Source organism: Mesoplodon bidens (assembly GCF_964165515.1).
Source record: "Mesoplodon bidens genome assembly, chromosome: 12".
NCBI classification, from domain to species: Eukaryota; Metazoa; Chordata; class Mammalia; order Artiodactyla; family Ziphiidae; genus Mesoplodon; species Mesoplodon bidens.
This window is the reverse complement of record NC_138168.1, coordinates 9,310,343-9,334,774: the sequence shown is the minus strand read 5'-3', so window position 1 is coordinate 9,334,774 and position 24,432 is coordinate 9,310,343. Positions and strand designations below refer to the sequence as shown.

Sequence of the window (24,432 nt, the reverse complement as noted above, 5' to 3'; positions counted from 1 at the left end):
AAACAGTGCAGCGTTTTAGGTGACCAAGCCCTCCTAGATCTTTGCTAAGTTGTAGAATGAATTGTATGTAACATAAGAGCAAAACCCATGGACCTAGTAAACTTGGACCAAGATAGGCCCGGTGTGTAAATTCTTAGCATACAGAAATGACACTGCCACGCTGGAGAAGGCCAGTAGACATTCTGTGCGTAGGCCCTGTGGAGGGATGAAGTGGTGATACTTCATGAGGTCGAGCCTACCCGTGCCGGGGCCAGATCTTTGAGTACAGTGAAGTTCAGGTCAAATCAATGTATTCTTCCTTCCCCATGACTAACCTAATATGTGAAGTAAGGTTGGTTGTCATATACTTCTCAAAAAGTTTTTCAAGAGAGAATCAGGGAAAAATGCACACCGAGAAGAAAATCTTTAATCCTAATGTGTACCTGTGCAGACTCTTACCTTCAAACCCTAAATAGGTTTATTAATTGGCCATTTTCTTTTCACTTTTGAAAATTCATCTAATTGCATCTGTTACTTAATTTGTCCTCATTCCCTAAAAATGTGTGTCTGATACTTTCCTAAAATACTGATGTACTGGAAATACACATAATAAATGCTTCTATGTAGAACTTACTTCTTGTGCTTTTAATACAGTTACAGGGTATTATAAACAAAAAAGTTGTAAATGTTACACCTGTTGTCTCCTGTTTCCAATGGAATAAATTGGAGAAGCTGGGATCCTGAAGTTCATCCAGTTACCAGACCTGGAAACCCTGTGCCTGGTGGCGGAGGAACAGGAAAGGAACCTGGGTGATTGAAGCATCCTTGAGCTTTGACCCAAAACTCCTGCAGGTTTTCCATCCAGGGAAAAAGCAGGAGCCACTTTCCCTAGATGAGAGAAAATCCAAATCGTGGCTGCCTTTCCTCAGGCCCTTACCAGTTTTGTTTGTGAGGTGACATAGGATGTAAAAACTGGGGACCCAAGGAAGAGTCCTCATCCCTAGGACTTCAAACACTGCTGGTGTATATAGGCTACTTTGTGTGGAACCTACCATGATCCAGATGGGTCTCCTGGGTGCAGGCAGATGCGGGCCATCTTAACCTCAACAGCTCTTCTCTGGTTGGTTGGAAAAGACCAGTCCAAAAAGTGGGTGATCCAAAGAGTGAGAGACACTTGCTTCCAAAGGGGACCTTCCCCACACAAGATGAAGTGTTTGCCTCCTTCTCTTTCCTCATCAAAAGCTACATTCTCTGCAGCAGTTAGAGCACAACTGAACTGTAGGTGACAGAGGGCACATTCTGGGAAGGTGAGAGCATTAGATTTTCATTTTCTCTCAATGGAATTTTTCTCATATGCTTCTGGCTGGCCCGTCATGCCTCTAACGAGAGTGTTTTCCGCTGGGGAGTCCCAAGGATGCGGACGTGAGCAGGCACACCTCTTGCCACCACTCTTTGCTTTGTGGCACTTTATCACCATACACAAAGCCCTTGTCCCATATCATAGCTCCTCACTCTGGGGACAGTTGGGCTGGGAATAGGGACGAAAGCTATGCATTTGGGAGGCCAACATAAGTGATGTTTTCATTTAAAATCATCATAATTCTAGTAAACACACACACTATAAATCTACAGATATAGTGCTTATCATATTGAAATTAAGGTATATTTGATAGTCGAGCATTTGAAAGAGATATGGAGGAATTTGTTTTTCATTAAATAGCACATTAAAAACTGGCTGGACTGGAATACCTTGATGCCAGTCTATCTATGTACACACCACAGTGAGTGTCAAGGAGTATTCAATGAAGCTATCGAATTGGAAGAAGACATCGTTCATCCATGGTGGGAAACAGGAATTGGTTATGTCACAAAGTACAACCTCACTTTTTTCCCCCCAATATAGTAGCTTTCTTTAAAATAGCTTTATGCAGTAACAAGAAAAGTAAGATTTTTCCATGGTATGTATATCCCAGTTCTTTTCTTTAAAGGAACAACTTAGAAATGATTGGCAACAAAATTATCCACCATGTAAGCAGGAATTTTGTATACAACTAGTGGGCCTAAGAGCTGAAGGGGCATGTGAGTTACAGACACCCAAGTGTGGAGCATCTATAAACTCACCACAATTTACATACTATATGCATTCATCCTGCACCTCCTTGCATACGTACTCATCTTTTATGTACATTCTAACATACGAAGAGCTTTATTTCCCAGTATATCCCACCCCGCTGCCCCCAAATAATAAGTTGCACTTGTTGTAAATGACCTGTGAACAATATTTTAAGGGCAGCTGGACACAAAGCTAGTTTGCTATCACCTTGATTATCACTGAGGAATAACCACAATACATTTTACTGGTGGTGGTTTTGGTTTTGATAATAAGCTGCTTTTTTTTTCAGAATTTATTGGTCTTCACGTACATGACTCTTCTGTATTTGAAATGTGATGTGTCCTGGTTCTCAGTGTTGACTACATGCCTAGATATCGATGACCAGTGGATATGCCTGCCTATGTTTTCAGAATTTTGACAGAGTGGATATAATTTTCCTTGAGAAAGCAAGCCATCTCTCTTGTGATAGATTAAATGATAACTTGTACATTTTCAGTTTTTAATTTCCTTCCCAGTCTTGATGGTTAAATTCTTCATATCCTACAGTCAGTGATTCAGAATTTCTTTTCCTGGTTACCTGGAAGAGAAATAGTTTTAAGAGATGAAAAAATGTCACCCAAGGTCAAACCAATGGTTCATTCCAATATTACCTCTGCTGGTAGATGACATAATATGCTTGCCATTTAGGATATATTCTTTGAAAGGTGGGAAAGATTCCTAACTTTACAACCTACTAAGAATTCTTAAACCTACTATTCTTCTTAAATCTTCTCAGACTGAATCAATCTCTTGAAGCAGGGATGGCAAATAATTTGTGAATCAAAGTCAACATGTTCCCTTCCAACCATAGCAAACACCATTACTCTAAGCTGCTTCCTCATTTGAAATGTGGTTCCTAATTCTACCTGGTACTTCCAGATTCAGTTGGTGTATACTTCATCCTGGGCATTTTATTAATATCAGATCCTGTGTCCTATTGTCATTTTATGGCCCAAGTCTGAACCTTTTCTGTCTTCTCAATTTTCTTTGTTTCAGGAAGTCAAAATGGCACACATTATTCCTTGTGTGCACTTGGACACATGAACTTATGATTAGCGTTTGGTGTAATGGCCTCAGTATCCTTCTGGAGTGTATGTTGACCGTAATGACTAGTTTCAATTGCAAACTTTGCCATGTTTGTTTCCATCTAGCACTATATATATAGAGAGAGACCTCAGGTAGAGCGGACACTGGCTGATTATCACTCTTTTTTACCATCAAAGACTAGTTATAATTTTTGAAACTAGGTAATTTTAGGCTAAAAATTATCGAAGGTATTTTCTGAAAGTTATTTAAAAAGCTCTATGTAGGCTATATTTAACCTGCTTACTAGATAAGTTATTTCCCTTTGTAAAATAAAATTTAGTCAAAAAAGTTGATTGAATGGATGAGTATTTTGAAAGAGACGTCTAGGACCCTGGAAAGAACACTTATCTGAGGATGAACTTTTAGGAATTTTTGAGGTTGCTCATTGTTCACAAATCATGTTTCTTCATATTTCTGCTTTAGCTGATTATTTGAAATAAAAATACTTTAGAAGAATATATACATATATACATACATAATATACATATACATGTATATATATAATATATATATACATGTATATGGATAATTACACATACACATATATTTTATATATATATATATATATATATATATATGTCTATATATCTAATTACTCAGTTCCAGGAATATAAATCATTATGAGAAATTCAGTGTTGTTCAAATGCATTTGATAAATTGCATGTATATTTTTAAAGAAAAGGTTAGGAATATTATAAAATACTTGGATTTTTTTCTGTTATTTTATTGTTTTGTCTACACATTTCAGTTAATGCCAGCCCCTGTCTCTATACTTTTTGTACCAGGAAATGCCTTTTTCCCTCTTAAAATACTAAATAAAAAAGCTTGGCAAATAAAGGAAAACTGCTTTTTCTTATCTCTATTTAAGAGTCAGGCCCAGAAGTGTTTTTAATTTCCTTCAAAATTTATATTCAGTAATTAAAACCAGCATATAAAAATGGGATTTTACCTTGTTATTTTGCTGATTTTGGAACTTTTTAACACTATTTTCATACACTTGGTTTTTAGATTGATCTGGTGACCTGCAAAAGAAAGCAAAAACAAGATATCCTGTTTCCTGGGCTTATCAACATTAAGAGCAACCACGGCTTTCTACTATTTTAGTTCTAAAATTATTATGATAAATGAAAGTAGCGTATTTTTGCAAGTGCCTTCCATTAGAGTTGGAGGAGATATGCTTTGCGCACCAGCCCACCTCTGCCCCGAGTTTTGCCTTCCAGGTGGCTTTACTGTTTCATAGGCAGTGGTCCCAGAAGGATTGAACAAAGCTCACGGGAAAGATGAGTGGTAACTTTATCTTGCAAGAAGTGGCGTTTTTTTGTTTTTTTGGTTTTTTTGCGGTATGCGGGCCTCTCACTGTTGTGGCCTCTCCTGTTGCAGAGCGCAGGCTCCGGACGCACAGGCTTAGCAGCCATGGCTCACGGGCCCAGCCGCTCTGCGGCAGGTGGGATCTTCCCGGACCGGGTCACGAACCCGTGTCCCCTGCATCGGCAGGCGGACTCTCAACCACTGCGCCACCAGGGAAGCCCCTGGAGTTATTTTTAAAGTCAAATTCTGAGTTATGGTTACTGAAAAACAACTCTGTAATAATATTTTGTTCATACAGTTAAAAAAAACTTTTAAAAAGTTTATTTTAAAATTTGATGTATATAATTCCAGGCTTTTCTACGTACATATAATTTCTGACGATACTGTATAAACATTTTGCGCCTTGCTTTTTCACTCTTTACATTATAAAATGGGTGTAATATTTGTGAGATATTTTATGATATATGTTCCCTTCTCAGTAAACGCAGTAAACTCTTTTCTTTCTCTCAACATTCTGTCCATTATAATATCAAGGAAAGGGGGAAGGAGGGTATCATTGTAGGAAGGAGGGAAACCCTGTCCGGCCCTAGTGCTTGATGGGAAGAAGGCAGAAGAGTGAGGAGAGACATGTGGTTTGAAGAGGCTGAGTAACAAGTTCCTCCTACCACCAGCTAAGGTAGCATTTTGGGTTCCTACTTGCCCTGGTTGGGCAAATTGGAGGCTCCAAGAATACCAGGGGCCGGGACTTCCCTGGTGGCGCAGTGGTTAAGAATCCACCTGCCAATGCAGGGGACACGGTTCAATTCCTGGTCCGAGAAGATCCCACATGCCGCGGAGCAACTAAGCCCCTGAGCCACAACTACTGAGCCCGCGTGCCTAGAGCCTGTGCTCCACAACAAGAGAAGCCACCGTGGCGCAGTGGTTGGGAGTCCGCCTGCCGATGCAGGGGACACGGGTTCGTGCCCCGGTCCGGGAGGATCCCAAGTGCCGCGGAGCGGCTGGACCCGTGAGCCATGGCCGCTGAGCCTGCACGTCCGGAGCCTGTGCTCCGCAACGGGAGAGGCCACAGCAGTGAGAGGCCCGCGTACTGCAAAAAAAAAAAAAAAAAGAGAAGCCACCGCAATGAGAAGCCCGCGCACCGCAATGGAGAGTAGCCCCCGCTCACCGCAACTAGAGAAAGCCCGCGCAGCACCAAAGACGACCCAATGCAGCCAAAAAAACCCAAAAAACAAAAAACTAAAAAACCCTGGAGTCAGGACTAAGAGATCACAGGTGAGGGGACAATGGAAATGGAAACTTTTCAAAGGATCTTGTAAGACAGAGAGGGCCAACCCCGCTCTGCCACACATCCAGATACCTACCACCTTGGAGAAGAGAGGGGAATGGGAGAGGACCTCTGAGCCTAAATATCCCAAGGGAATTGAGTTGCCTAAAGTGATTGCTTGAACTATTAATCACATGGAGTTCTTAAAAACTGGATTGGATTATATTAAACTCCAAGCTCTCCCTGTCTTATTTCCCCCTCCCCTACTATCCAGTGGAGAACAGGCTCAAAAAGGGAAATAGGAATAGACTTCTAGAGGCAAAAAAAATGGACCTACCCCTACCCTGCCCCATCTGAGGTGTACAATGTGAGCAAATTTGTGATCTTGCTGTGGTTAAAACAAGTACCTCCATATTATTAAAACCTCCTTATAAATGTCACTTTTTATCATCATTTACTTAATCTGGCCCCTATATTTGAAATGACTTTCATTATTATAAATAGTGTCACAGAGGACACATTAGCCCTATTAAGTTAAAGGACAAAGTGAAGATTTTTAGTTCTGAAGAGGAGAAATTGTGAATAATTTACTCTGTTAGATGTAGCTTTGCATTTTCTGTGTATTTATAATGGTAGTTGTGATTAATAAAAGTCAAACTCATCAAGCCTAAAAAGAGACAGGTGAAAATGAAAATTTTGTTTATTCTTGGGAGAATCTTGCCAAGTAAGTTCCTAGTACAACTGATTCTATGTATAGAACATTGAAAATTGAGGGAAATGAAAAACGTAGGGTGTATGTTCATAAATATTGAGTGGAGGAAAAGAAGAGAAGGAAAAATAAAGGTGAAAATGCAGTGAATGACAATGACTTGGCCCCAGAATGAAGAACTGAACCATCTGCAAATGCCCACTGTGTGTCGATGGCCTCACCTTCTCAGTAGGGCACTTGCTCTCAGTGTACCTTCCCCATCTCTTCCTTCACTTTCAGGTGGACTAACAGAAATGCAACCAAGTTCGTAATTCATTAGAAAATGCTGCTTTTTGAATGTCCTCAACTGATTCCCTTCTGAGTTTAGTTTTAAGTGCCAGGTAGGGAATCAGTTTTTCCTTACACGGCTGCCTTTTGTTTACAATTGTCACACAGCTATAATAATGCTAGCAGCTGACCAGGTGACACCGAGGAAAATCTATGTATTTCTTACCTAAATTTATTCCCGTTATCCCCATTGTATAGATGAGAATTTGAGGTTTAAAGGGGAGAAATGTAGCTTAAGGTTACAACTAGTTTGGGGTAGAGCTCAAGTTTGAACTTGGGACTAACTTTAAAGCCTCTAATCTTTTTTTCCCTTCCAGTTTCATTGAGATGTAATTGACATACAGCACTGTATAAGTTTAAGGTGTCCAGCATAATGATTTGACTCACATACATCATGAAATGATTATCACCATAAGTTTAGTGAACATCCATCACCTCATATAGATGCAAAGTTAAAGACATAGAAAAAAAATTTTTTTCCTTGTGGTGAGAGCTCTTAGGGTTTATTCTCTTCACAGCTTTCATGTATACAGAACAGCAGTGGTGATTCTATTTATCATGTTGTACATTACATCCATAGTACTTACCTATCTTATAACTGGAAGCTTGTACCTACTCGCTTTCTCTCTCCTTCCCTTCCTATCTATTATCCAGCATCTAACATGGCAATGAGCGCTGAAAAATGTTTGTTGAATTGAACTGGTGTAAGGGGCACCTTATTTCTGTGTATTTGAATACCAGAAGTCCGTGTCAGCCCCCAGAGGCAGGCACAGGTGGAGGGATTAGATACAGCAAAACTTCGTGAGAGCCGCTCATTTCCAGATCACCTTATGCTTTGCTCTGTTGACCTCATTTATGACAACCCAGAACTAAAGTGGTCTTTCTTACTCAAGAAGGAGGATGATTAAAATTACAAATTGTATAGCCATCTGAAGCAGGAAATAGGGTGATTAAAATAAAAATTGAATTCATTGTTCATAAAAGCCACATGCAGCCCCCTTCTCCTTTTTCATCTTATTAGGGCCTTACTCATCGATCCTTTCTTCCTCCCCTCCCCCCTTTCTTTTAGGTTATGTATGTGATACATGACATATTCTCATTTTTAACATTTTGGACCCCAAATCTGCTCCTTTCCATTGTTAACTGGAATGATAGCTAAATGTACTTATTATTCCATATATTTGCTATGCTTTTACTTACATATTACATTGAATCATACTACATTGTCAATATTTGATGATTTCTAACTGGCAAAATGGCAATGCCATATGGTTGAAACTAATATACTTATAAGTACATATTTTTGTTATTGATATATTATGTAAACAGGATTTTTATCCTGAAATTTACTTTTCTCATTTAATGAAATGTCCTGGTCTTTTCCTATGGCAGTTCCAGTAGACTATGTTACCGCTTTTAACTGCCATGTTCCACAGTGAATAATACACCACACTATGTACTTAACTGCTCCCCTTTTGATGGGCTGTGCAATTATTTCATGATTCAAAGCAATGGTACTGTGAACATTACAAAGTGCAATGATTTTTGTAGGAATAATTGTCTAAACAATTATTTACCCAGCAGAGTATCTGAGCCAAATTTAAAAATTTATAGATATTGACAAATTTCTCTTGAAAAAATGTTTTTCCAATTAATACACCCAACAGCAATGCCTGATAGAACTAGTTTTCCCTGATGTTACCCACACTGGATATTTTTGACCTTCTCTTGCCAAACTCATGAGTAACTAATGATATATCCTCATTGTTTTTAGATTTCCCTAATTACTGTGAGATTGAATACTTTTTCCTATGTTTCACGGGTCATTTGGATTTCTTCTATGAACTTGCCTCTATATTCTTTACTCATTTTAATATTAGTATGTTTGCCTTTTATTGATGTGTAGGAGCTCTTATTAGTATGGATGTTCATCCTTTGTCTATAAGTTGTAAATATTTTTCTCCCACCTTGTTGTTTATCTGTTAATTTTATTTATGGTGTCTTTTCCCCTATGGGGAAAATGTCTTCTTGGATTGAGGTCTTATTAGGGAAGCCTTTTTTAGCCTAATTTATAGAAATATAAAAGAACTTCTTCATATTTTCATAGTTTCAATCCTAGGTTTGAATCTTTGATTTGAACTGATTTGTGTGTGGTAAGAAACTAATATTTTATTTTTCCAGATGGAAGGCCAGTTGTACTCTAATCATTATTGACAAGTCTATACTTTCCCTACTGATTTGAAATGCTTGTTAAAATAAATTCTTTGATATATAGGGCTTTGTTTGGGGCTTATATATGTTCTGTTGATCTATCATCTAGGTCTGTGTCTATCTTAGTGGTTTAAATATTATTATTTTATGTATTTCTATCTTATAGAGCAGCCTCTCCACCATTGTACTTCAAGATTTTCTCTTGTACATTTTTATTTCCAGAGGAACTTTAGAACCAGAATGTCAAATTCCATAAAGAATTCTGTCAGGATTGAGATTAACTCAGAGAAAACTGTCAGCATCATCATAATCTTCCCTTACCTTAACGTATACTCTGTGTTTTATGTTATTTGTTAAGAAGCTTTATAAATGTAATTTCATATACCCCCCTGCAGCAACCCAACAGGGTTTTTTTTTTATTGGTCTCACTATCCAATGAAAAAAATGGAGGTTTAGAGAAGTTAGGGAATTTGTTGAAAGTCACCTGATTAGTAAATTGCTAAGCCAACATTTTAATCACAATTTGTCTGACTCCAGAATATTGCTTCTTAACTCTTGTTGGATAATGCTCTTTAAAATGTTAATACATTAAAGGAACAGGGTATGTTTCATCAAGAAAAGGGCTCAGTCTCTCTTGTTTCTTGTCGATTGTGGAAGCAGCTTGCCACAAGTCGCCCTGGTGGGAAATTAGGGACAGCAGCCACGAGAATGAATGAGAGGACAGTGACAAAAACAGGCTGATCTAATAAAGACATGGGTCAAGGTGGTCCTCGCGGAGGAAATGTTCAAGAGTGTGTGCTTGGAAGCTCAGGACTGGGGAAGCTCGGGACAGGCTCGGGAGAAGACTTCTGAGGACAGAGGCCCCCCAGGCAGAGCTTCACTGGGTGACACAGGACTTGGAGAAGAATTAGGACCCATTGGGCTCCCTGTTTGTTCATAAGGCAACCTATGCCCTAAAGTCTAGTTTGTGAATACAAGGCCAATTACATCTTACTTCCTTTTCCTTCTTCTAAAGAGCTTCAGAAATGAAGGACTGATTCAACGTATAACATATCTAGAGAATGGCTTACCATGTAAACATTAAGAATGCTGCTACAGGGACTTCCTTGGTGGCGCAGTCATTGAGAATCCGCCTGCCAATGCAGGGGACACGGGTTTGAGCCCTGGCCTGGGAAGATCCCACATGCCGCGGAGCAACTAAGCCCATGTGCCACAACTACTGAGCCTGTGTGCCACAACTACTGAAACCTGCGTGCCTAGAGCCTGGGCTCTGCAACAAGAGAAGCCACCAGGATGAGAAGCCCACACACCGCAACAAAGAGTAGTCCCCGCTTGCTGCAACTAGAGAAACCCCGTGCACAGCAACGAAGACCCAACACAGCCAAAAATAAATTAAAAAAAAATGATGCTACAGAAAATATTTAATGACATGGGAGAACGTTCTAAGTAAAAAAAGCTGACTCTAAAATAAGAAGCCAGTCTAATTCCATTTTGCTTTGGAAAATTCTATGTAAAGAAGTACATCAATTAACGTGATGAATTATACAGGCTTTTAATCTTCCTTCTCATCATTTTCTGTATTTTTCAGCTTTCTTATGATGACAGCTAATGTGCTTGCAACCAGGGAAAATCTCAAATATTAGACACATAGACACCGATTAAGGTAGTAGGTCACGTGGTGTTCTGTCTTAAAGCTGATGCAGGCTCTTTTTTCTTCCCTTATTGGCCTTAATGAAATCCTGCAGAAAGGCTTAGGGCCAATGGTTCTCAAAGTGTGGTCCTGGGACCAGCAGTAGCAGCAGTCGTACCTGGGCCCTCACAGACCTACCGAATCACAAACAGCCTCGCAGGGCCCAGCCATGTGTGCTTTCACAAGTTCTCTGAGAGATTCTGGTGTTCACTGAAGTTTGAGAACCATGCGTTTATGGGATTGCATGAATTCATGCTAATGGTGGGTGTCTCAGAAGCCTGAGTGACTAATTCTTGGGTCTGAGTGTCGCGGTGCTAGACCCACCTGCACAGTGCTCCCTTCCCTGGAGTGTTGTCACAGTCCTCTCCGGGGGCACAGGGCCCAGGGTACCCCGCTCGGCAGCGACACTCGGCTTCCTCGGTCCACTCATTCCTCACACACTGGGCGAATTCCCCACAGGCCAGGAATTTGCAGGGGTCTGCTTGATCAGCTGTAAAAAACAGGGCAGATTTTATTGGTGCAGGGATGCCTGAGCAGTGGATCCTGCAGAAGTCAGAGATGAGGGACCACATAGATTTGCCATCACCCCACTTTGGAGTGAACTGTACAAGAGTGAGAAAAGAGTGGAGAGAAAAGGGAACCACACATTTCTGTATCTTTGATAAATGAGTTTATAGACACACGTGATAACATATTTAGCTCCAAACATAATTATGCACAAACTGGTGTCCATCAGAATCATCTAGAGGCCTTGTTAAAACAGACTCCTGGGCACCCCCCTCACAGTTTCTGATGCAGGAAGTTTGAGGACGGAGAATTTGTACTTCTAAGGCACTAACAAAGGGAACATTAAAAAAATTCTCTAACGCAGATGATGTTGATGTATCTGACCTGGGGAGCACATTTTGATAACTAGTGTATTAGAGAATTAAATTTTTTTCCTGGGCATACATCTGGAAAAGACGAAAACTCTAATGCAAAAAGATACTCGCACCCCAATGTTCATAGCAGCACTACTTACAATAGCCAAGACATGAAAGCAACCTAAGTGTCCATCGACAGATGAATGGATAAAGAAGATGTGGTATGTATATACAATGGAATACTACTCAGCCATAAAAAGAATGAAATAATTCCATTTGCAGCAACATGGATGGACTTAGAGATTATCATACTAAGTGAAGTAAGTCAGACAGAGAAAGACAAATATCATATGATATCACTTATATGTGGAATCTAAAAAAATGATACAAAAGAATTTATTTACAAAACAGAAATAGACTCACAGCCATAGAAAATAAACTACGGTTACCAAAGGGGAAAGGGGGTGGGGAGGGATGAACTGGGAATTAGGATTAATAGATACACACTACTATATATAAAATAGATAAACAACAAGGTCCTACTATATAGCATAGGGAACTGTATTCAGTATCTTGTAATAACCTGTAATGGAAAAGAATCTGAAAAAATATATATGTATATAACTGAATCACTTTGCTGTACACCTGAAAACATGGTAAATCAAATATACTTCAAAACAATTTTTTTTGTTCATTAGGTTTTTTTAAAGGCAAGCATTTTCTGCAGAGATGAATTGGTGATCTTATATATTTAAGATGAGGGATACCTTAGAAGTAATAAAATAGTCAGTCGTTTTTATGGACAGTTTTGAGAACTCAGGATGATTACTTGATTTTAAAAAATCTCTTTTTCTCAGTCTCTTGTGATCCCTAAGGCCCCATTTGGAAAATTCAAATAGACCTCAGGTCTCTGTTCTTTTTTTGTCATCAGTTGTTCTCTTTCAATCTATTCTTAATTCTGTAGGATTGCCTCAAGTTCTTTGTAAGGTGGAGTATAAATCAAGAGAATCTCAGACAATTTAGCTCTGGAAGGCCTGTGGCCCCTGCCAGCCCCTTCCCCGTCTTCCTAGAGCTGAGCATACCGAGCTCTCGGGTGGAGAAGCAAAAGGCCCACGTCCCCACATGCTGATGGCAGAACCAGAACAGGCCTCTGGCCCCCAGACCACTGTTCTTTTCTGCCCGGAAGGTTTCCTGTTGAATCACATCTGCCATTTACCCTTCAGATTATTTCAATAAGCACCTATTATGTGTTAGGAGCTAGAGGACAGGCAGTTGGGTATGAAGCCACTCTTTCAAGAACCCTAGGGGACAATAAGACATATACACAGATGTTTCTACACAAGAAGCCCAGTGTCTTGTCTAGTATAAGGGCTCTAACTGTGAGGGTATGTTAGAGAAGAGCTATCTGGGAGGGGACTGTTGAACTGTGTGTCTAAAGTGGGTTGCATTTGATGTGCAACGACTAGGAAAGGCACTCCGACTGGGCCCAGCATGAACAGAGGCACAGAGGTGGGAAAGCAACGGCCGTGTGAAGAGGGTGCAGGGGAAGCCCAGCGAGGGGGAGAGCAGAGACTCGTGCGCAGGGAGGAAGGGACTTGAGACTGGAGAGGTACGTGCAGGCCAAGCTCCGCTGGGTCTTGAATGTCGTGCTAAGGAATTTGGGCAAATACCGTATGCTAACACATATATATGGAATTAAAAAAAATGGTCATGAAGAACCTAGGGGTAAGACGGGAATAAAGACACAGACCTACTTGAGAATGGACTTGAGGATACGGGGAGGGGGAAGGGTAAGCTGTGACAAAGCGAAAGAGAGGCATGGACATATATACCAAACGTACCAAACGTAAGGTAGATAGCTAGTGGGAAGCAGCCGCATAGCACAGGGAGATCAGCTCGGTGTTGTGTGACCACCTAGAGGAGTGGGATAGGGAGGGTGGGAGGGAAGGAGACGCAAGAGGGAAGAGATATGGGAACATATGTATATGTATAACTGATTCACTTTGTTATATAGCAGCAACTAACACACCATTGTAAAGCAATTATACTCCAATTAAAAAAAAAAAAAGGAATTTGGACCTTACAGGTAGGTGGGAGCCATGGAGGATTTGGGGGCAGGGGAGGGCTGTGATCAGACTTGTGCTTTAGAAAATATGTAAATAGATCTTAGAAGTTTCAGAATTCGGATTGCTTCAGTGATCGTCTGGTATAGTATTTCCCAAGCGGGAACATTTGCAGAACTCGAATTGAGCAGGATGTAGTTAAGTTTTATGTTAAAAATAGGTTTGGTGGCTAAATAAGTTTTTTTTTAAATGCTGCGTGAAATAAACATAACCGGTTTCTCTCTCTTTCCGCTGGACTCTCTCTCCCTCCAGCTGCACCTCCTTCTCTTTTTACTTTTAAACCTCTTAGAGCCGCTAATAAGCGAATATCTATTGCGCATCTTCGAGTGAAGGCTGGCGTCAGCCGCTTTGCCAAGTTTACTGACCACAGAAGCCGTGCAGGTGGGTGGGGTGCAGCTTGTGGGGCGAGAATTCCACGGACTCTCGTGTTCACTGTCCCGATCTAGCGCCTCCTCGTGGTGGAAAAAGAGAGCGAGGGGGTTAGCTAGACCAGCCCACGCAGAGGGAGGGCAAGAGCAGGTCCTTGAAAACACTTTGGGGTCTCCCAGCAAAGTAGACCTGCTACGTTTTTACGTAAAGTCGTATTTCTCTGCAACTTGAAGGTCCATATGGCTAATGCGAACGGGTTTCCCTGCCTCACAGTCCTAAAGCCGGCCATGCAAAGGGATCCTCGTCACTGTTTAGAAAATGACTCAGATTTACCCTGACAACCCAGGTGTTTCATGTCCAGAGCCTGGTTTAATAAATAACAGCTGTCAGCAACTTGACAGCCAGGCCTGCAGTCCTGAAAGCAGAGGCCAAGAGGGAATAGTCAGCGTCTCCACTGCCCTCTTTCTGCAGTGGAGAAATAGATTTAACTGGGAAAGCAGACTGAATGCACCGAATCTACCCCTCTGAAGAGTAATAGGAAATGTGTGATAACCACGTGAGTTTCCTGTTTAAAAAAATGTTTCTGTTTCTTTTTGCGGTACGGGGGCCTCTCACTGTTGCGGCCTCTCCCGTTGTGGAGCACAGGCTCCGGACGCGCAGGCTCAGCGGCCATGGCTCGCGGGCCCAGCCGCTCCGCGGCGTGTGGGATCTTCCCGGACCGGGACATGAATCCGTGTCCCCTGCATCGGCAGGTGGACTCTCAACCACTGCGCCACTAGGGAAGCCCAGTGTTTCTGTTTTACCAATATTTCCTTCAGCCCAGCCAGGCGTAGTCCATGTCTCTGTACCAGTAAAGCTGAACAGAACACAGTAAGGCAACACTGGAGAAATGAATTTATCCAAATCTGGGGGCCATCAATCGGGTATATTTGACAAATAAATGCACCTAGTTTATAGATTACTTGCTTCTCCCATGTTATTTATTTGGGACCAGCCTACAGAACAGTACAAGACTTCACGTCACCTAGTTCAGTTTTGGTTTGCTGTGTACGTCTTCCTGGGTCCTAAGATACTCAGTCATTCAACAAATACCAAATGGGCCTTTCAAACTCTTTAGTATTAAGAATTCCAGTCCAGCTAATTGCTTTAGATTTTTATTTTATCCATATTTAAAACCTTACATTTGAGGCAGAATTTGAGAGCCAGAAGGTATTTTGGAGACCTTCTCCACTAATTTGCTCACTTTGCAGATGAGGAAGCCAAGACTCAGGGAGGTTGAATGTTGCCAAGGTCAAGGCTGTTTGCGCTCAAGTCCTCCCCCTTCCCCCCGGCCCCGCATCTTGTGGACTGTGTGAGGACAGCTTCCAGGGAAGGAAAGAGTCCCAGGGGGAGCTGTTGGCCATGGCTGGTAAAGGCAACCTCAGTTAATTAGAGTCGTAACAGAAGAGACGAATATTTACATTAATTTGTGAGGCAACTCTTACTGCGTCCCCTCCTATTACCTTAAAAATTTATGAAAAATTTTTTTCATAAATAAAAATGACCCTCTTTAGTTACATATCATTCTTTGAGGGACACCTACAACTTTGGGCTTTAGGCTTTAGGCTGATTCTGCAGAGGCAGGGCCGTAGGAGAGGAGAGATGGTTCTACGATGAGTGAAAATTTAACTAGTAGAAGTTTCTTAAGCAAAGCTTTCCCTATGTTGTTATTTTCTTTCTTTTTCATTCTTCATTCTCCTTAGAATGATGGTTAGTTGCCATTTTCTAGAAGAATATTTTCAAGTCACTATCAGGTTGTGTGTGGATTTGAGGAAGTGAGGGCCTCATGATGCCTTAGCTTCCTGGGTTTACTGAAATCCCCTTTAAATAGATTGTTCTGATGGTGCATACTCCCAAGAGGTTTCTCTATAAGCCTGTACCACACCCAGCAAACACCTAGTATGATTTGGGACATCCTCTGGGCTTATCATAATTGCTTGCTAGCAAAATGTCTTAATATTCGATCCTTAATCCACATGGATAGCTCTTCTGCAGAGCAAATTTGACAACCTCTCTGTAGAGGCGGCCCAGGGCACTCAGCGAGTTGACTGTGTTACTAGCTCCTCGTTTGCAGCAGGTGGGAAAGGTCCAGGTTCATCCTGGCACTTGGTCCTTGGCTTCCCATGTGGTTTCGACCAGAGTCAGAGCACTGGTGTCATTTCACTTCAGGCCTTGTCCCTGACTCGGCCCCAGAAATCATGATCCTGAACCTCCAGCTTCGCCAGGAGCACAATGGCAATTATTTATATGAACAGGGAACGCACACGTAACGAGGGTTACTGTTTGGTTAGCACTGTGCTGGGCACTTTAAACATGTGTCTTCATTAATAGTCACGATAATCTTCCAAAGTAGACAGTGCTGACCTCATTTTCCCAGGTAAGGCAATTGAAGCCCATTTTAGGTAGTAAGTATGACCCAAGATTAACATCCGTATGTTACGGTGTTCAGCTTTTGACATCATTTTAGTGGTTTCAAATATGGGGTTTCCAGGAGGCCCTTCAGGGCTTGGAGGGGTGAATAGGGATGAGGGAGAGAGGGTGGGGAGGCGAAACTCGCCAGCATCTCCGGTCTCATTGGTTCACACATCAGATGTCCAGGAATGCTTTCCTCTGAACCATGATCTCCTAACTAAAGCAAGCTCAAAACCCTCATCTGCCACTGCTCCTTCATGAGGCAGAAAGCTTCCCTTATAGAAAGCACAGTCTGACAGACGGTGGCTCCACATTTCTTTCTGTTGTTCAAATGTGACAGCAATGAACATGACTTGCAGTAACGGAGCTGCCATGTGGGGCTTGGATCATTTTGAGATTTCCAGCGCATGCACATTTTATGTATCATTTTCTACCCTGGATTTGCTTCTATCATGTCTTTGGTGTGCATTTCAAAGGTCTTGAAAAGTATTCCCAGCTGCTGACGGAGGAAGGTGGTCTCTCAGCCCTACATCATGTGATCAAAACGCACTTAAATGAATACCCCCTGCCTGCAGAGGACACCTGAAAGCATTTTACAGTTATAGTTAAAAAGATTACGATCCAGGTCATCAAGCAGCTTATAAATCCATAGGTTCCTGATGGTCCAAGACGGTCTTTTTTCCAACCCTCTGTTTCTGGTCCCAAGTGCACTCATGCCTGAAAATAGACTCTTGTTTCCCGCCAGCGCTCTGAGGGTCTCAGGCCCACCTGTCACTAAGTCCGGTTCATTGCACCCACCCCTCCCCCCAGATCGTCCTGTCACTTGCCCCGCATCCTTGGGGCTGAGTACTGATTGCCTTTCTGCCCTGTTCTTCATCATTCTTTACCATTTCATTATCCCCTTCCCTTGCGCGGTCCTAACACTCACGTGCTAGACCGGAAGTGAGGCATCTCCTTTAATCGGGTCCCGTCCTAGGGCAGGATTTCAGTTCAGTATGGCTGGAACTCAGGCTTCGTTTGGTCTGGCCGGGGCTGAGGGCCTGTTAGGACTCTTCTGTGGACTTTTTTTTTTTTTTTTTTCTCTTTGTTTTTTAACATTTTAATGCGATGAAACCTAGTGATCGCTAGATGGCGCTCAATAGCAAAAGAAGTAGGAATAGGTTCAGGGGATGAAATGATAAGAGCCCGGACTGATTTTTGTCTGCTTAAAAGCCGCTTTGCGGAGCGCACCGGTGGAGGGAGGCGAGGTCCGCCTGGAATTGGCGCGGTGGCAGAATCAGCTTCGGGGGACCGCTGATAGAGCCCTTAGGACGCCGTGATCACCGCGGCAGATCGGGCCTGGCCGGCTGGGGCATATGGTGCAAACTCCTGGATCATCTTTTCCCATTTCAAAAAGGCAGAGACAGGGCCCCGGGGTTCCGAGGAGGCCGCGACCCAGCCTCACGTCTGAGAGAAGTGGGGAGCTGGGGCCCCCTAACCCCCGAACAACCTAGGCTTTGCGGTTCCGGCTTTGTTGGTGGGGAGGAGGGCGTGTCATTCCTTTCCTTGGGGCATCAGGGAATGACAACCCCACACATCCGGATCGAAGGTAATCTGCAGGGCAAGGGACGCACTAGCCCACCACACTTTTAGGGGCTCGCGAACGTGTTTAAATTCTTTAAAATCAGAAGAAAAAAATGAATATAATCCAATCTGCATTATATCTGTCTCTATACCACCGCAGACATAAAATATAATTTTAAAGATTTCTATTAATATTAATGTTTAAAATTAATATTCGTGAAGGCAAAGGGTCTAGAGCCCAGGAAATCCTAATGCAGCGCTAGTTGTCTGACTGCTCCCCTCTTAAGGCGTGACTATCATTTTAATTCAGTTCTTGGTGCTGAGTGCTTAGTCATTGACTAAATGTGGCGCCCTTCTGGGGGTTCGTGCGGGGAACCTCACCTTCCACACAGGCCCATCGGGCTTGCTTTCCCAAGTCCTGAGAACATTCTGGGCTTGGCTGCCCCTGCCGCGGGGTTAACCTGCCAATCCCTGCTGTCAATGGTGAAGCCCCCAGGAAGGCACCCTGGGCGAGAAGAGCTGGTTCTCAGCAATTATCTGTGGCCTTGGGAATGCAGCTTAGCATCTTTGTGTCTCATTTCTCCCTTCTATAAAAAGGGGTAATGAAAGCAGGCGATCACTAACGTTCCTCCAGCTCAAATAGAAATCTCCCATTCTAGGCGTCCTACTGGAACAAAGGCATCCGGAGCTTTAGCCGGGCTCCAGAACTGTTGTGCAATTCAGTGATGAAAAGAACTTAAAAAAAATCTACATTTAAGTTCATGTTTATTGTTTTATTGTTATTTTATTACTGGCCAAAAATATTTTGCTTATGACTTATTGCCAAAGGGTAGGATTAGAGTGAGAATAACTATTCAATGATATGTAACGCACAGCATAGTACTATGCATGTAGTTGCAGCTTAATGCACGTTTGTGGAATTGAGTAAGTTATTAATGGGACTTCTTTCTGGCTTGAAGGGGCATGCAATGAAGAAACTTAGGGTTTCATTTCAATCCTCCACCATTCTCAAGAAAACCACCACAAGCTCTTTATAGGAGGCTCTCAGTAACATTTCCAGGGCAAACACACGTCTTACCCTGGACAGAGGGTTGAAGAATTCTCGCTCAGTCATTTTTGTATCAGCTAAACTGAGGTGTTCTGGGTGCACTGATCTTAGGGCCTGAGTGTCCCAGGATGTGGAGGGGGACGCCTGACAGCAGGGGCTGTGGGAGGTGACTCTGCAGCTGGGCTGAGTCCCAGGCTTGTGTGGAGGGTTTGCATTAAGGGGTTGGATGAAGGGTTCTGGGAGTGTCTTAAGGAAGCTCCATTGGGTGGTTCAGGTGTGAGATAAGGGCACAGGTTGAAACTCTGGAGAGAGGTGAAAGGTATGTGGCAGTCCAGCTGGTAACGGAAGCAGACATTAACAGAAAATCCCTGTGATGGCACCCCGGGAGGCACAGGGCAGCAGCAGTGTAACCCCAGGAGACTGGCCAGAGACCTAGGAGACAGGATGGGGGAGCTGGGGAGAGTCTCCGGGAAAGAGGATTCGTGTGGCTGCCCCAGCTCGGAAGGGACACTCCTAGCAGAGCCAATAACCAGTACATGGAAAGGGGACATTTGCAAGTTTGGGACTTTTGTTTCTGAGAGAACGATTTTTTGTGTTTTTGGCATTCTAGAATATGACGAAATATTGTAGGAAATTTCACTTGGTGAAATGTAGAACCTAACAGTTCATTTAGGATTCATTAGACTGAACTGTGTTGTCACTTTTTCTAAGTAGATTAAACAGCCTCTGTATACCCAGTAGGAGGGTTAAGACTCTTTTGTTTTTTGCGTTACGCGGGCCTCTCACTGTTGTGGCCTCTCCCGCTGTGGAGCACAGGCTCCGGACGCGCAGGCTCAGCGGCCATGGCTCACGGGCCCAGCCGCTCTGCGGCATGTGGGATCTTCCCGGACCGGGGCACGAACCCGTGTCCCCTGCATCGGCAGGCGGACCCTCAACCACTGTGCCACCAGAGAAGCCCAAGCCTTCTTTTTATAAAGAGGCAGTAAGTAGAGTTGAAGGAGGCACACAAAGCTGCCTTTGAATTCCAGCTCCGGCCCTTGGTGACTCTGTGACCAGTAAAAGGTAAGTTACTTATAGTTTTAGGAAACAGTTTCTCCAACTGTGTAATGGGGGGAAATAATAACTTTGTGTAGTTACTTATTAAGATTAAAAAATAGTGTCAATCAACAGTAGCTGTTATTTTTATTGTCATTATTGTGATGAGTGACATCTACCATCTTCTCAGAGCTGGTGAGTAAGTGCGAATCTTACAAATTATGCACTTTCCAGAGAAAATGAGTTAGTTGATCCACATTCTGGCTGGAAGCATCTAGGATGCCAGACTGTAGTTAATTTCAATGTTTACCATTTACCAGCCTTGAGGTCTGCCTGCTTTTGAGGAGGAATTTTAGGAATTCAAGGAGAGAATAAGTCAGAATAAGTTATATATAGTTTTGCATTTTTGAAATCTTCAACCTGCACACCTAACTGGCATAAAAGCTCTACATGCTTCTGAAGAATTTTCACAGCAGCTTAAATGAAAGACAACTCTAGTTGCTGGGGATGCCAGCAGAATACTGAGCAGGCTGTGATTTTTTTTTTTTTTTTGGTTGATAAATCAGATAGTTCTAACATTGGTTTATACTTTTTATATCAGAGATTCATTTATTCAGGGAGTTTCAAAAGGTGAAAGGCAAACCACACACAGTACAAACAGCGTGTGTGGCTTCTCCTACCTGTCTGCGCCTCTGCAAATGCCATCTGGCCTGAGAAAGTGCTGACCCTCCTTTAGAGGATACAGCCAGACGGCTCGATGCTGATCTGAATGTGGGGTGAAATTCACCTGGAAATCTCATGAGGGTTTTCAGAGTCTATCTTCTTTCTTCTCTTTAGTCCCAAAGTGGTAAAGGAATAATAACCCCCCACTCCCGGCGTTGCTACCATAAACTACTTTTCCACACTGACATTAGGCCAAAAGAAAAGAAAAGCACTTGATTGGGTTTTGTTTCAAATTTTCAAATGGAACTAAATAATTTATAGGCATTGCCTATAAATATAATAAAACTGGGGCATAGAAAAGAAACGCTACATCCTCTGACCAATAGGGCTTTAACAGTCCCCTCAGCTCAACTAAACTTTACACTGGCTTCTTTCTTCAACCTCCCTTTCCTTACAGTGAAACTCAGTGGGACCCTTGTGGCTCCTGCGCATGGAAATATTTCTGTGTCCCCCATTTCTTGTAGGTAAGACTCTAGCCTCCATGACCTTCCCTGAGTTCCAAAGGGCAGATTTGAACAGTTGCTAATCAGGGAAGGGAGGGAATGCAGAGGCAGGGGAGGAGCAGTCAAGAAACAACAGTACAGCCTTGGGGCAGGGTCCTGGTTCCCCCTCAAGGGATACACATAACAATATCTTTGAGCTCTTTACAAAACTAAAACCCCCAACAAATGGAAGATGTTAGCATTCTTCACTCCAAAGAAGGCCACCTGAGGCCAGATTAAAGGAACAAGAGAAGCTTATCAAGAGACTACATGAGGGCTTCCCTGGTGGTGCAGTGGTTGAGAGTCTGCCTGCCGATGTAGAGGACACGGGTTCATCCCCCGGTCTGGGAATATCCCACATGCCACGGACCCGTGAGCCATGGCCACGGAGACTGTGCATCATAAAAATCTTTTATAATTTAAATAATTTAAAATTCTTTTAATTTACATGCAAAGATTTCCTAAGTGGGGCTTCCCTGGTGGCACAGTGGTTGAGAGTCCGCCTGCCGATACAGGGGACACGGGTTTGTGCCCCGGTCCGGGAAGATCCCACATGCTGCAGAGCGGCTAGGCCCGTGAGCCATGGCCGCTGAGCCTGCGTGTCCGGAGCCTGTGCTCCACAATGGGAGAGGCCACAACAGTGAGAGGCCCGCGTACTGCAAAAAAAAAAAAAAAAAAGATTTCCTAAATGATTATTCCTTAACATTTTAAAATAGATTTTTACGTTTTCAAATGGTTATATATGCACCAACATAATATCCTCAATTTTGCCTTTTGTCTCGTAAGGCCTAAAATATTCACTGTCTGGCCTTTTAAGAAATACTTTGCTGACTCCTAGAAGGAGGTAACTTGGTTTGACCTACCATTTACTATTGATTATGGCATTTTACAACTCTATAAAGTTAGAAGCTATCGTAGGGAAAGTGGATAAGATACAATGATTGTATTTTCTGTTTTGTGTTTAGATTTCATCATTTGCTTTTGTTCTCTGTTTATATAAGACCCCTGTTTCCATATCCTCTTTAAACCAGATTTGTCATCTAACAATTTCCTTATTAATGAGTCAAATAAGACTGTGGCATATGCTCACTATCTATTCGTATGACATTCATGCTTTTCACATTTTGGGGTTTGGAGGAGGCAGGCTGGCAGCTCCCGGGCTGGGGGACAGTGCACCTGAGGCAGGAGACCCTCCAGTGTTGTGTAGCCCTAGTATTAGTCTGTTTCTTCCAAGAAAGTGGTAAGAAAAGTGCAAAGAGGTAAGACAATCCATAACTTAGTTTTGCTGTATTTGGCCATCCTGGTTGGGAAAAGGTTGAAATGATAGGACACATTCCCTATTTTCCAAGGAAAGATTCTTGGGCTTCTCTCCTGTAGACAAACTAGGTATTTATTCCGGATGTACAGTATTTCCAGAGCTGACCTTTTTCTCTCTCAAGAGTTCCCTTTCTGATCCTCTTTCAAGGAGAGTTTTCTCCAGTAAGTTCAAGCAAATACTTGCATGAACAAACCCGAATCAGCGAGGCTTCTTGTATTGGCTAAAATGGCCTTCGGGTGTTATCTGGGATTTTGATGGTCAGTGCCCTGACACTGTGACCTCTTTTACTACATGCGGGGGGGGGGTGGGCACTGCTGAGCATCAGCTGAGCCTTAGACACTAGAAAAGACCATGCTGGCAACAGAGCCAGAGGCCATGTGTATTGGAATTTGAGTCCTTTTTCTCTAGAAAACAGAAGTAATTATCATCACTTGGGGTCCAGGGACCTGAGAGGCGGTGTGAGCAGTTGGGTGCACTGGTTGGATGTACTAGGAGATGTTTTAATCAGCTTGCCTGTCAATCACCATGACAGCTTACACTTAAATACACCACCATAAGGAGAAAGTCTGGACCAGCCAGTCATGCTGAAAAACTAGAAGCAAAGTAGCTGTCATCTTCTAGGTTAAAGGAATAAGAAGAAAACTACTGAAAATCATATGCATATTTTCCCTTAATTTGTTTTAAAATCCAGACACCCATTTCTTCTATAATCAAAATACTAATTTTGTACATATTTCCCCAAACTAAAATTGTACAGGAGAACTGAGGCTAGAAACACTTTACTATACTCTAAGTATACAGGTGGGTTTTTTTTTTATGATTGGCATTTTACGTTTCAAGAAGTTTTATAAGATGTGCAGATTCATAGAAGTAAGAACTTAATGAACTCTGTGCAGAAGCAATGGTTGTAGCAGGCTGTGAACAGGGAAGGGCTGTGAATAGTGTGAGAATGAAGGTGGGAGCATTTGTGAGTCTGTGTCTGTCTGGGTGGGTCCCCAAGTACCTCTCTGTCTTGGGTTGCCACTTCCCTCTCTTCGGCAGCCACCACCTTCCAAAGGTAGCTTGGGCCACTGCCACCAAAACTTTTGTGGCTGGTGTCCTGCCTCTACGGCTCTGGTGCTGACAAAGATTTTCTCCTTGACCAGACCCTAACTCAGGCTCCCCTAAAATTTTCAACTCGACCTCAACTCTTGGGCTTCTGTGTTTGTCTCTTTTTGTCCAATTTTAGCACGAAAGCTGTTAAGTAGGTTTGGCCAGAATCTCCCATCCTCCATATATCTGATCATCAGGTTCTTCATCCTCTGCTCTCTCCCAGGTGGTGTCTGATCACCTGGCCTACCTTCAGCAAGAATCCTTTTAGGTCATTTTAGCCAGAATCCCCTCTTACCCCTGATGTTCCTTAGTAATATTCCATCCACTGACCCATTCTGCTCCTTGGTTATAAATTCCCGCTTGCGTGTGCTGTGCCCAGAGCTGAGTCCAATCTCTCTCCTCCACTGTGAGACTCCATTGCCGTACTCCCTACATCCACTGAGATGGGCCCCCGGAATAAAGTCTCCCTTGGCATCTTTAACAAATGTCACTGAGTAATTGTTTATTTAACGATGCTGGTTGTTTTCATGGCGGCTGCGGCAGCCCAGCCCTCATACCACCAACCACCACAGGCCTCCTCACTGCCTGAGGTCAGCCAGGGGGACCAGAATTCTCTACATTCATCTCTATCCCCATATT

At 42.7% G+C, this 24,432-nt stretch overlaps 1 protein-coding gene across 1 annotated transcript in view; it reads right to left on the bottom strand.

Moving 5' to 3' along the window:
• Window positions 1-2,591: 2,591 nt before the first annotated feature.
• Window positions 2,592-24,432, bottom strand: part of IMPG1 (interphotoreceptor matrix proteoglycan 1) — a gene marked incomplete at both ends in the record, with an annotated part of 86,778 nt that continues 64,937 nt past the window's right edge. Inside the window, 3 exons of the mRNA XM_081250869.1 lie at window positions 2,592-2,669; window positions 4,167-4,239; window positions 11,051-11,216. Coding sequence (XP_081106995.1) covers window positions 2,592-2,669; window positions 4,167-4,239; window positions 11,051-11,216 — 317 coding nt within the window. The remainder of the gene's footprint in view (window positions 2,670-4,166; window positions 4,240-11,050; window positions 11,217-24,432) is intronic.